The following is an 11935-nucleotide window of genomic DNA, read 5'->3' on the forward strand; positions in this document are numbered from 1 at the left end:
AAACTAAGTTTAATTTGCAACAACCTACTTCATTATTCATTTCAATTTGATAAAAACACTTGGCTGAGTGTGAGTGTTCCACAATCCAAATCTACTTATAACGACAAGCTAAATATAAAAGAAATACATATTGCTTATGATAAATTTCAATTTTCAGTCTTTCCCATTTTCCAGAAAGAAAATAATATGTCTATCCCCTATAGTGGTACGATACGACGTTCTGGAGGTGTGGTATCTGCAATTGGAAAACAATTACGTGGTGTTAATCTCAAGGCAGCAAAGCGAATAACAGTAAAATTTGATCCATTCTCTGAAAATGTTACACACACTAGGTAAACTTCGTTTAAATAAATACAGGAAATAAAAAGCTTTGTCATTCTCATAGAAATTTCCATAATGCTTAATATAATTTTCTTATTTTTCAAAAATCAGTAATAAATACACTTTTCTACTACATATTTTGTATATTGCAGGAACTTTTTACACTATGTGAGTTCATCCAAAATAGCTTTAACAAACCCTAATTGTTCTCTTAAAACGGAAATCGTGTGTGACCGAAGTGATCCTACAATAGATATTACTCTTGTACCCTCAATTGCTGGTAAGGAATAAATTACAATTTAATTATTTATTGTATTCATATGTGATGTGTATGATATATTTACTTTGTTTTATTTTTAATTTCAGAAACCGTCAAAATAAATAAAGTAACATTCAAATCTGCCAATTTAACTTGTTTAGAATTACTACAATTATTAAACAAACACATATCGTCTCTAGCACCGCAAGAACAAATAACAAATACAATTCAAACAAAATTGGAGAAGAAAAAGGGCAAAAAGAAGTAATTTAAAATGACGAAATCAAGCAAGGGAAACCTTAATGTTGTGGAAGAAATTTACAATCAGATACCAGCATTCACGGATGTGTTCTCTGAAGATACATTCTATATTTTTGTGGCTATATTTGTTTCTTGCACTATTATGGTTGCCTTTATTTTGTCTAGATTTATTACAATTAAACCAGTAGAATAATGTAGTTTAAAAAGAAAAAAATGAGGCAATAAAATGTTAACTTGAATAGTATATTGTTTCAACTCCATTTTCCTGGACTCTTTACTATTGCATTGACATTTGCCATTTTAACTAGTAACCAGACATCTATACAAATAAATAAAATTGGACTGTCTGTTTGTAATATTAAAATAACCACTTTTTGCTTAGTGCATATGGGTGGACACAGTACCTATACCAAAATAACATTTTGTACAATTTTTGTCTGTCTGTTTGTTCCAGCTAATTTCTGAAACGGCTGGACCGATTTTGATGGGACTTTTACTGTAAGATAGCTGATGTAGTAAGGAGTAACATAGGCTACTTTTATTTTAGAAATTTGTTTATAACTCTGCAAAGTGAACAATAACTTTTTGTTAAATTCTAGTTAGTTGTAATATATGTTATTTGACATTTTAGCCATTTCCATTTGACTAGCTTGTTGCCGCTGTTTGCAGTGAGCCTGCTTTCCTGCGTCGCTTATGCGTTTTGAGCAGTAATGTATTCTAACTCATTCTCTTCTATACATTTATTGAGTTTCAAATTACGATCCTAAAGAAGTTTCACTTCAAAAAATTAAAAAAAAAAAAAAAATATATATATATATATATATAGTAATAATACAGACCGAAACAACCGCTTTGGTGTAGGGATGCGTGTAGGCGCCTAAAACACCGACGGTTAGCAGGTTCAATTCTCGCTCAGAATGGATATTATCGGTTTGTATTTGTACAAAATTTCTTTCCAGTTTGGATGTCTGTCCTTGTGGGGTCTCCCACCGTACACCGGAGAGCATGCTAAGCTCTCGGGCCCAGTTGTTATCATAATGAACTGATAAGTATCTGAGTGATCTACGCATAGCAAGGAATATCCTGCTTAAATCTGGAGCGCCCCGACTGGAGAAGTACCTCGACCTTGCAGATCACAGCTAAATAATACTGTTTTCAAGTAGTATTGTATTCCTGTGGTGAGTAAGGTGACCAGAGCTCCCGGGGCGATTGGGGGTAAGGTCGGCTACGCGCTTGCGATGATTTAGTGTTGCAGGCGTCTACAAGCTACGGTAATCGCTTCGATGGTCTCCTTCTGCGAGACAGTAATGTCCCAGAAGGAGAATAACGAGCGGATGAGAGAGGAGGCCACCGACGAGGCCTCCGTCCACAGGCGACGAACTGGGGTGCGTAGGAGGCGCTACTTAATGCGCCTCCAGTAACGCCCCTGTACCCGTGTCGGGCCGGGATGGGAACCCGGTCCTGCTAGACATGGCGTCGTCGGGATTGTTCAGGGGTGAGCCGGACAGTCCCCATGGAGAAGTCTGGCCTTTTCGCCGAGGCCAGCCTGTCGCTGGAGGGATCCTGTTGCCTGCAGATCCGGGACCCTCAAATTAAAGCGGCTGAAGGCTCTCGCAGGGGTTTGGTCGGTAATGCACCCCAGAGTGCTGAAGCACACATACGGTCTAAGACTGCCTACCCGGTCGTCCTGGATATCACCCGTAAATGGGTTCCCCTGCGATGCCTACAAAAAAAAGGTAATCGCTTACCATCAGGTGAGCCGTACGCTTGTTTGCCGACCTAGTCGTATATATAATAAAATGATAACGATCGTTAGTCATAGTAGGACATATAACCCTTTCCTAAGTGAAGTATGAAGCCTATGCAATTGGAGTGTTATAGCCTGAATCGGGAAGGAATAATAATAAAACACAACTTAGATCAATTTTCTTTATATTTATTAAAATTTTTGATTAACAAAATACGAAGTTGTTTCTCGTAAGCCATTTTATGTGGTTGGTTAGAATTCTTGGGCGCCCCAACGTATCTGAAAAGAAAAAAAAGATAATAATGGTAATTTCTTGAGCTTCTCTTTGCTCGTCTATAAAGGGTTAAGTTTAGATTACAAATATTAGATCAATATAAGTAATGTTTAAATAGTTTCTTTTAAATAATAGGTATATGTTTATTTTTATTTTTGACACTACATTGAGTAAACTACCGATTACCGTTAATATTACTAAATCAAATCATGATCATGAATGAAAACAAGTTTTATCTACAATTTTAGTAAAGTATTGTAATGTACGCCAATCAACAACTTAAATAAATAAATATCTACACAATACACACACGGTCGCCTGTTCTTAAAGTAAGCAACATAATGCTTGTATTACAGGTAACAGCCGACTGGTAAATAGTTACATATTTTTTTTCGATAAACATACTTATAAATAATACATATATAAATATAAGTAAATATTTATATTACACCCAGACTCGGGGTGGGCCAACGGGCAATAAAAAGAAAAATCGGGCTACATTTTACAAGAATACCAGTGACTTCACGTTTTTGTTAAAAACGGTTCACTTACATCTTGATTACGCGTTTTTTGTTTCCTTTCTACAAGTGACGTGAGGGCTTCTGATCGCACCGCTAACGAATCTATCCTCTCAACGAGTTGTTGGTAGGGCGACAGAGGTTGGGCTCCCATTACGACGTGACCCAGTTTAGAATCTATTTTAGCGTCCAAGCGTGCGTTACGTATCAAGTTGACGATCCAACATTCGGCTTCATCTGGTTGCATGTTAAGGTTTTCTGCTAACATTCTAAAATAAAAATAAAAAGTTATTTATTACAGCCTTATTAAATTTGAAAATATTCGAATACCTGAATTTCATAATTATAATGTATAATTTCTGAAGCTTTTATATTCAGCTAAAATATCATTAAATTTTTTACATAAACACATTCGTACCCAATACTAATCACTTGATGTATACGGCAGAAAGTTTCGAAGATCATCAGACGAGCATTTTCAACAAATTCGTCCAGGCAGGCGATTAAAAAGAAGTCTGTTAGGAGGACCGCTTGGCATTGGTTTAATTTCCTGCGCGCAGCTTCAAAGTCGAAGTTAACGTATAGATGTTCAATAAATTCAGTTATTGGGTCCCTAAAAAGAAAACAATATTATAGACTTAATCTAAGGAACATTTTGCATGTGCAAAGTAATACGAGTGTAACCACTTTGTAATTATAGGAAACGTATTTATCTATACCTGTATGTGTATGCTTCCTGCTGAATGACTTTAACGAGGTCTTTGAGAGCATTTCTGCGAGATCGGTTAATTATGACAGCTGTGGCCAGGTAACGAAGTATGTGTGGACACATGGTCTGAATAGCATTCAAGTACAATGGTTTGTACAGGAACATCTCGATAATTAGGTCACGGCCTTTCACGTGATTGAAAAACACGAAAAGAGACCAGTGAACCAGCCACGTACGCTGTTGAAGAGCTTGCATATTGTTTGCAGTAGCGCCTGCGCCACCATTGTCGATGAATTCACGTAACTTTGTTAAATCATCGAGTGCAGCATCCCAGTTTTGGACCAAAATTTCACTTGCCAATTTGCCCCAGAGAACCGACAAATAGTTCTAAAAAAAATTTATTGTTTTAGGAGCTAGGCAGAAAAATACTATAGTTCTTTGAAATTAATATTGTAAATACAAAAAAGCCAAAAATATGTTCCATCAATATTATTAGTTAATGAGTGACAAGTTTACAAGAAATTACATAACTGTAACTCATAAGTTGATGAATGCTTTCATGATTATCAACAATTACCCAACAAACACATGTAAGTATACATATAAAGAATGTTGATACATAAAATTATTTTGTAAACAATCTGAGAATACTTGAAATAGGGGAATTCAATTTGTCATGTATTTAAAACTAGCTGTACCCGCGATTTCATCCGCTTGAAATTTAACAAAAATTATTGTTCATTTCGCAGTTATAAAATAAATACATTTTTAAAATAAAAGTAGCCTACGTTTCTCCTTACTACATCAGCTATCTGCCAGTGAAAGTCCCGTCAAAATCGGTCCAGCCTTTTCAGAGATTAGCCAGAACAAACAAAAATTGTAAAAAAATGTTATTTTGGCATATGTACCATGTTTACATACATATGCTTTTAGTAAAAAGCAGTTCTTTTAATATTTATTACAAACTGACACTCCAATTATATTATAGAAGATAGCAAACATTCAAAGTTAATTACTCACTCCTTGAAAATAGAGAAAATAAGTGTGTATATTCGAACTTTTTTAAAATCTCAACAAAAATAATAATTTGACATTTTTTAACCATCGTCAATCTCCAAAATGTCAGCAAAATTAATAGTTCATAAATTTGGAACAGAGGATAATTTTCAGACATTACGAATAAATATTGAAGAAAATGATAAAGCTATGTTTGGTACATGGTATAACGGCTCGGAAGAACTTAAAAGGAAAGAGAAAGAAAAGCCACGTTTAATCGTGAAAGTTGTTTCCGAAGAGAATACAAGTAACATAGATCTAGATTCATGTGCAAAGAATGTAGAAACCGCTAATATCTTGAACAATTTACGTGAACATCTTAAATTTCAGCAAGTTCCCGGAAAACTTAACATTGACATAAAATCTGAAATATCAAAAATGAATTCTAGAACAATAGAAACAAAGGAAAAGAATGTGCAAAAAAGTGATACAGAAACATTTGATATCAATAATCGAGATTGCCTAATAAATCCGCTTGAATATAGTTTAGAGAAAGTAAAAGAAAACAACGCTCGAATAATGGAAAATATACACATGCTTAATAGAGCTTTAAATTACACAAAAAAGAAAGAGATATTGGGCGTAATTAATCCAAAACTATTGCGCTCATATCCTTGTGACGAATGTGGTAAATGTTTCGTGTATGAAACTGGTCTTCGTCGACATCATTCCATAAGACATACCAGTTTAGATAATCAACAACGTTGGCAGTTTGTCTGGACTTGCACTGAGTGTTTTCAGGTGTGGCCACGACAAGACCTCGCCTTAAAACACGCGAGTCAATGTTGTAAATCAGATGACACAGAACATGTCAGAGAAATAAAGGCTTCTTCATTATTACAATGCGAATTCTGTGAGAAAGTTTTTACGAATATACCTAGGCTACTTAGACATTTAAAGATGCACAATGTTATAAAGAATTACGAGTGTAACGCTTGTAATTTAGCATTCTCATGTTACAAGACAGCAGAACAACATTGGCTTTCATGTTTATGGTTGAAAATATATTATCAGTTTTCTTTACCAAAACTACTTCTTTGTAATGCTTGTGATAGAAAATTTAGAAATTATGACCAGTTATACAATCATAGGTAAGGTTGTTAGGTGATAGGTTTTCTTTGTAAAATGCCAATATTACAGTTTTTAAAACATTTCTCTTAGGTACAAAGTCAGTCACTTTATACCAAAAACATCTGTGAATGAGGACAACTGTGTATTTATAACTACACTAGTCTTTCAATGTGAAATATGTGGACAGTGGTTTAATGCTATATCTCAAATACAAGATCACAGAAATAAGTACCATCCTCATTTCAATGGCGGATATCTATACAATACTGTAAGTATTTATTTATTTTCAACCGACTTCTAAAAAGGTTATCAATTCGACTGTATATTTTAGTATGAACTTTTTACTGGGTGGACTGATTTCAATTTTTTTTGACGTGATAACGTCTTATAAATCGATGAACACCGGCTGCACGCACGAAAAAGTGTCACGTTCCACCTGAGCCTGAGCGTGCAAGCGAGAGCTCGGAACAAGCGATAAAGAGGCACGATTGGCCAAAGCGTTTGGTTGTGTCACATTTATCTCTCTTTTCGCGTAAGTCAGAGCTAGCAGTTTGAAATAGTTGAGTGATAATAATTCAATTCAATTCATAAAAGTATGCAATTTTTCATCAATGTTTTTTATGAACTTACCACGTGAAACTATTGTCCTAAAGCGACTTTACGGTCACAATCAACAACACACTCAATTTTATTTTTAATCTAAAGGTGGTGCTTGTTATGTGGTCCCATTTAAATTTAATCGAGATCTCACAAGTACTTTTTAAGTTATAATGATATCTATTAACGCGTATTTACTTGACTATTATTTCGTCGACCTACGTTGTATACTTCATAACTTTTTACTGTGTCTACCGATTTTAATGATTTTTGTTTTAATCCAAAGCGGATGCTTTTCTTGTGGTGTCATTTAATTTGATCCAGATCTGATGATTACTTTTTTGATTAATCTTTGATAACGCGTATTTACTTGACTATTCTTTCGTCTACTTACGTTTTATTACTTGTCGATGTAATTGAATTCGGTTTATCTTCGTTTGGGAGCAAACACAATTATATACTTTATAGTTCCAATAATTATGGTATTCCTTTATCGGGATTTGCATATTTGGCGGAATATTTCGAAATGTTGCTAAGCTTATATAATAATTATATCAAGCATATAATAATTTGTATTAAAGTTATCTAGATTCTGGAAGTTAGGTTGATTGATACACCTCCCTAATTGTCAAATTGTTTTCACCTATTAATTACGTTTTTGTATTAAAAAAAGAGGATTAGCCTGTTAACAGAACCCATAAGATGCCAAGAAGATCCTATTATTAACCCGTTTTTAATTGCCGTCGTCTTTAAAACACAGCACCTCAGAAGTGTGAGACACCTTACAGAAGTCTTCCTATAACCAATTAAAACATATGTTACAACTGTTTTTCATGTTTAAAGTTCAATTTTAAGTATTAAGCTTCACTATGTAGTATGTAGCTATGGATTCCTATAAAGAGACGCACACATATTTTTTTAATCATATTTTTTATAAACAGGATTACCCAGTAACAGCAGAGGCTTGAAGATGGAAATAAATGTTGTTATTATTATCTTATAATAAAATTTTATTAATAATACAAATTTTATTTTTACGGTAAATTAATTCAAGAGCTCCTTTTTTCTTTTTATAAGGAATTTAAGTTTTATGCGTATAATAAATTGAAGTATATAATTGGTATTATATATCTTTTGGCTATTAAAAAGAGAGAAAAGAAACATTGACATAATCAAGTAATTAGTAAAATATGTACGATTTTATTTTTGTGTTACCCACATATAAGGAATTACAAACATTTTTGAATATCATATCAAAAATTGACCGCTCACGCGGGGTTCGAACCCGCGTCTCAGACTGACCGTGTCGGCGCTCTAGTCAATTAAGCTATGGAACGATATACCCGCTAGATCGAAATTTTTGATATGATGATTTTTATTTTCGGTTTAAGCGAACCGTGGCGTGGCGTGGCGTGGGGTTCGAACCCCGCTGGAGCGGTCAATTTTTGATATGATATTCAAAAATGTTAGTAAAATATGTATTAGCAAGAGAACTATGGCAATTTTGTTCACATTTTTTCCAAAAGTAATAATTATTTTTATAGATACATACTTGATATAATTGAGAACATACTGCAATGCAATTGTAAATATACCTTTTTTACCTAAATAATCTCGAAGAAATATTCAGCTCCCAAACTATACATATAACAGAACACTATATGGTAGTAGCAAATTAACAATTAGGAAAGTCATAAAATATATTTCTCCTATATATGTAAGACTTAGGGGCACAATTAGTGTCCTGCCTGCACTGTCTGTATTATGATGATTCATCATTTTCACGGATTTCACAGATATATGAATATTGTTGTTACACCAGCATAGTTAAAAACCACACATTAGTTTTTACTACAACTTATCCCTTGAGCTTTGATTTAATTTTTAATATTAAATGTAATAATATTTATTCCTTTAATACATCATCACCTCAGCCTATCGCAGTCCACTGTTGGACATAGGCCTTCTCAAGTTTGCGCCAAAAATGGCGTGAACTCATGTGTGTTGCCCATGCTGCCTGTCTACAGCCTGTTTATTTTAAAGCCAGCAGTTGGATCCCACCATTGGTCGGCTTTTTTAGTTCCGAGGTGGTTCCACAGGAAGAGAGGGGGTGGTCACATTCTTTACTGCCGTAACCACATAGCTTTGATGCATAACATAGATAAATGGTATAGTTTTAAAATCATCTAGGTATAGAACAAATTAGGATTTAGGTGTGACTGATATTAGTCAAGTTTATGTAATTATTTCCAGAAAAATTGTAAACTATATAGCATATTCAATACATATTATGTACAAACCTTATCAGTAGGTGACATCACTAACTGGCAGAAGTACAGGTATGATGCAGATTCAACATAGTTACCGCACTCATAACGGTATTTTGCCAATTGATACATACTATCGATCATCTCAATTTTAAACTGTAAATAAAATATTTAACAATTAAATTACTTTTTTCTGAGAGCAATTGTTTCTCATAGTAGGGAAAATATTTTCCAACCATAGTGGAGCTATGCAGTGGATTAAGTTACGATCATCCTCCTACTTGGAGGAAGAAGCCTATGCCCAGCAGTGGGATGTTTTAGGCTGAATAAATTGACAAAAGATTACTAATGTATGGGTTACAATTTTTTTATTGTGCTTAGAGAAAAATCAAATTATAGTAATCCTCTTTTATCCTTGTAATAACTATTATATTCTCAATGCAAAACTATATAACAAACCTCAAACTCTTTATTGGTAGTCAAAAAGTTAATAAGAGTTTTAGGATCTCTCATAGTTTCAACAGTTTTCATAACATCGTCCCGTTGCATCAACTTTAGGACTGGTTCAACAGCATCCTGCAGTTCTTGTAGCTGTGACAGTACAACTGCTCTCCTCATTTTAATTTCCTAGAAATAATTTTCAATATTATTATTCTATATGTTACCTTATTTTAAGATGACACGTACAGGGTACAATTAGAGCCGAGTCTTGATTTATTTTAATTTATAAAATGAAAGATCTAATAACATACTACCCTAACCGAGATAAGGCACAGCAGGAAATGTTTTGCTCAAAATATGGAGCCGCTCAACTGGGGTAAGTACCTCAACCTTACAGAAGATCACAGCTAAATAAAACTGTTTGCAGTATCGTGTTCCTGTTGGTGAGTAGGGTGACCACAGCTCCTGGGGGAATTGGAGCTATGGTCGGCAACATGTTTGCGATGCTTCCTGTGTTGCAGTTACAGACAAGTATATAAGCTACAGTAATCGCTTACGGTCGTTTGACAACGTTTGCTTGCCAATCTAGTTTTATAAAATCTGGTACTTTAAAATCAAATCACTTTAGTTTATGTAGGTTGCTTTACATTTTTTTGTTAATATTTCACGATCAGTAAAGAAAAACAATCTTACCTCTGGTGTGTCTTCATCTGGGTAAAGCATACTTCTTATGTCGATAACATAATCTATCATGTTTGTCTTACTTAGTATCTCCAATTTAGCTTGCAAAAGTTCGGACTGGTCATACGTCTGAAGTACAAAACGAATACGTAAACTGTTTAAATATTTTTGTTAATTGAAATATGAGCTAATAATTACATTTCTTAATTCTATTAAGTACTAATTTGTTTTATTTATGTGGATTCATCAGAGAAATTAGATATGAAACATAAGTTACTTAATTACGTTACCTCTTTTGCTGCTAAAAACTCTAACAAAGGAAACACAAGATGCCTATCCAAATATTGTCCTATTTTAAAAGTCAAATCAAATTTTGAATAACTCATCGTTTCGATAATCATTAACTTTCTAAAAATTAGTAACCAATTAGTAAACCAACACACTCGTGCTCAAAACTATTGACAGATTACAAGTCACAACCTCGCTACCAAAGAGTAACCCACAGAGTATAGTTACCAGTATATAAGTGTATAATCTATGGAGTATAGTAATACCTATGAGCAACCCACCTACCCCACCCCAGCCTGCAAAATAATGATATTTGTAATCAAAAAAATACTAACTGATAAATTTTGAATAGCTCAATTCAACTACGTTGTCCATTTAAATTGCTCACCTTAAATTATATAATTAAAAATCAATTTTTTTTTTAAATCAATTATTTTCAAACTCCTATATCTTTTGATGTATACAATATTTTAAATTGCTCAAAGTGTTAAAACCCTGCTGAAGTTGCATTTATAATTGCTCAAGTACAGATTTGAACAGCTCCACTTTCCTTAATTTTTAAATAAATATATAAAGTTCGAACAAATTTAACGTTTACATCATAAGATAAGGTGAGCGCTGCGGATGCGCATAGACAATGATGCGAAGCAAAAAAATTGCGGATATTTGCGGATAATGGAGGTGAGCAATTTAAAAGGACAACGTATTTGAATTGAGCTATTGAAAATTGAACGATTAGCACCTTTTTATTACGAATATCCGCAATTTTTTGCTTCGCATCATTGTCTATGCGCACGCGCAGCGTTCACCTGTCTTATGATATAAATGTTAAATTTGTTCAAACTATAAATATTTATTTAATTAAAAATATTTATTTAAAACTTAAGGAAAGTGGAGCTGTTCCAAACTGTACTTGAGCAATTATAAACGCAACTTGAGAAGTTCTTTAACACTTTGAGCAATTTAAAATATTGTATACATCAAAAGATATAGGAGTTTGGAAATATTGATAAAAGAATATTTTCAACGACTTTTTTTTTTTTTAATTAAATAATTTCAAGTGAGCAATTTAAAAGGCCAATGTAGTTGAATTGAGCTATTGAAAATCGAACGATTACCATCTTTTTATTACGAATATCCGCAATTTGTTTGGCTTCCCATCATTGTATATGCGCATCCGCAGCGCTCACCTTGTATATGATATAAACGTTAAATTTGTTTAAACTATTTATATTTATTTAAAAATTAAGGAAAGTGGAGCTGTTCCAAACTGAACTTGAGCAATTATAAATGCAACATGAGCAGTTCTTTAACACGTTGAGCCATTTAAAATATTGTATACATCAAAAGATATAGGAGTTTGAAAATATTGATAAATGAATTTTTTTCAACGACTTTTTTGATTTTTAATTAAATAATTTGAGGTGAGCAATTTAAAAGGCCAA

The 11935-nt window shown here is 33.5% G+C and overlaps 4 protein-coding genes across 4 annotated transcripts; 3 read left to right on the top strand and 1 right to left on the bottom strand.

Moving 5' to 3' along the window:
- The first annotated feature begins 107 nt into the window (after positions 1 to 107).
- Positions 108 to 901, top strand: LOC123669756 (39S ribosomal protein L53, mitochondrial). Its single transcript, XM_045603349.1, has 3 exons — positions 108 to 332; positions 474 to 601; positions 688 to 901. Exons 1-3 carry the CDS (start codon positions 187 to 189, stop codon positions 846 to 848), a joined length of 435 nt encoding a protein of 144 aa, XP_045459305.1. The 5' UTR covers positions 108 to 186; the 3' UTR covers positions 849 to 901.
- Positions 855 to 1080, top strand: LOC123669763. The gene has a single exon (XM_045603357.1). The coding sequence runs from the start codon at positions 855 to 857 to the stop codon at positions 1032 to 1034; it is 180 nt and encodes a 59-aa protein (XP_045459313.1). The 3' UTR covers positions 1035 to 1080.
- Positions 1081 to 2756: 1676 nt separating this feature from the next.
- On the bottom strand, positions 2757 to 10687 carry LOC123669772 (eukaryotic translation initiation factor 3 subunit E). Its single transcript, XM_045603366.1, has 8 exons — positions 10493 to 10687; positions 10215 to 10331; positions 9540 to 9707; positions 9114 to 9236; positions 4100 to 4476; positions 3799 to 3993; positions 3415 to 3649; positions 2757 to 2867 (listed from the first exon to the last, which is right to left on the bottom strand). The coding sequence occupies exons 1-8, from the start codon at positions 10601 to 10603 to the stop codon at positions 2841 to 2843; spliced, it is 1353 nt and encodes a 450-aa protein (XP_045459322.1). The 5' UTR covers positions 10604 to 10687; the 3' UTR covers positions 2757 to 2840.
- On the top strand, positions 5209 to 7833 carry LOC123669782 (zinc finger protein 480-like). The gene is made up of 4 exons (XM_045603376.1): positions 5209 to 5424; positions 5476 to 6236; positions 6307 to 6484; positions 7755 to 7833. Exons 1-4 carry the CDS (start codon positions 5209 to 5211, stop codon positions 7779 to 7781), a joined length of 1182 nt encoding a protein of 393 aa, XP_045459332.1. The 3' UTR covers positions 7782 to 7833.
- Positions 10688 to 11935: the final 1248 nt, after the last annotated feature.

The sequence above is a fragment of the Melitaea cinxia genome, chromosome 1 (genome assembly GCF_905220565.1).
Source record: "Melitaea cinxia chromosome 1, ilMelCinx1.1, whole genome shotgun sequence".
NCBI lineage: Eukaryota > Metazoa > Arthropoda > Insecta > Lepidoptera > Nymphalidae > Melitaea > Melitaea cinxia.

Excerpts from the sequence above, each read along its gene's own strand:
- LOC123669756 (XM_045603349.1), top strand. The coding sequence starts at position 187 with ATGTCTATCCCCTATAGTGGTACGATACGACGTTCTGGAGGTGTGGTA. Across the intron at positions 333-473 it reads GAAAATGTTACACACACTAG|GAACTTTTTACACTATGTGA; the intron begins GTAAACTTCGTT and ends TGTATATTGCAG. Across the intron at positions 602-687 it reads TCTTGTACCCTCAATTGCTG|AAACCGTCAAAATAAATAAA; the intron begins GTAAGGAATAAA and ends TTTTAATTTCAG.
- LOC123669763 (XM_045603357.1), top strand. The coding sequence starts at position 855 with ATGACGAAATCAAGCAAGGGAAACCTTAATGTTGTGGAAGAAATTTAC.
- LOC123669782 (XM_045603376.1), top strand. The coding sequence starts at position 5,209 with ATGTCAGCAAAATTAATAGTTCATAAATTTGGAACAGAGGATAATTTT. Across the intron at positions 5,425-5,475 it reads TAGATTCATGTGCAAAGAAT|CAAGTTCCCGGAAAACTTAA; the intron begins GTAGAAACCGCT and ends CTTAAATTTCAG. Across the intron at positions 6,485-7,754 it reads GCGGATATCTATACAATACT|GATTACCCAGTAACAGCAGA; the intron begins GTAAGTATTTAT and ends TTTTATAAACAG.
- LOC123669772 (XM_045603366.1), bottom strand. The coding sequence starts at position 10,603 with ATGATTATCGAAACGATGAGTTATTCAAAATTTGATTTGACTTTTAAA. Across the intron at positions 9,237-9,539 it reads CTACCAATAAAGAGTTTGAG|TTTAAAATTGAGATGATCGA; the intron begins GTTTGTTATATA and ends TTTTATTTACAG. Across the intron at positions 2,868-3,414 it reads AAAAAACGCGTAATCAAGAT|ATACGTTGGGGCGCCCAAGA; the intron begins GTAAGTGAACCG and ends TTTTCTTTTCAG.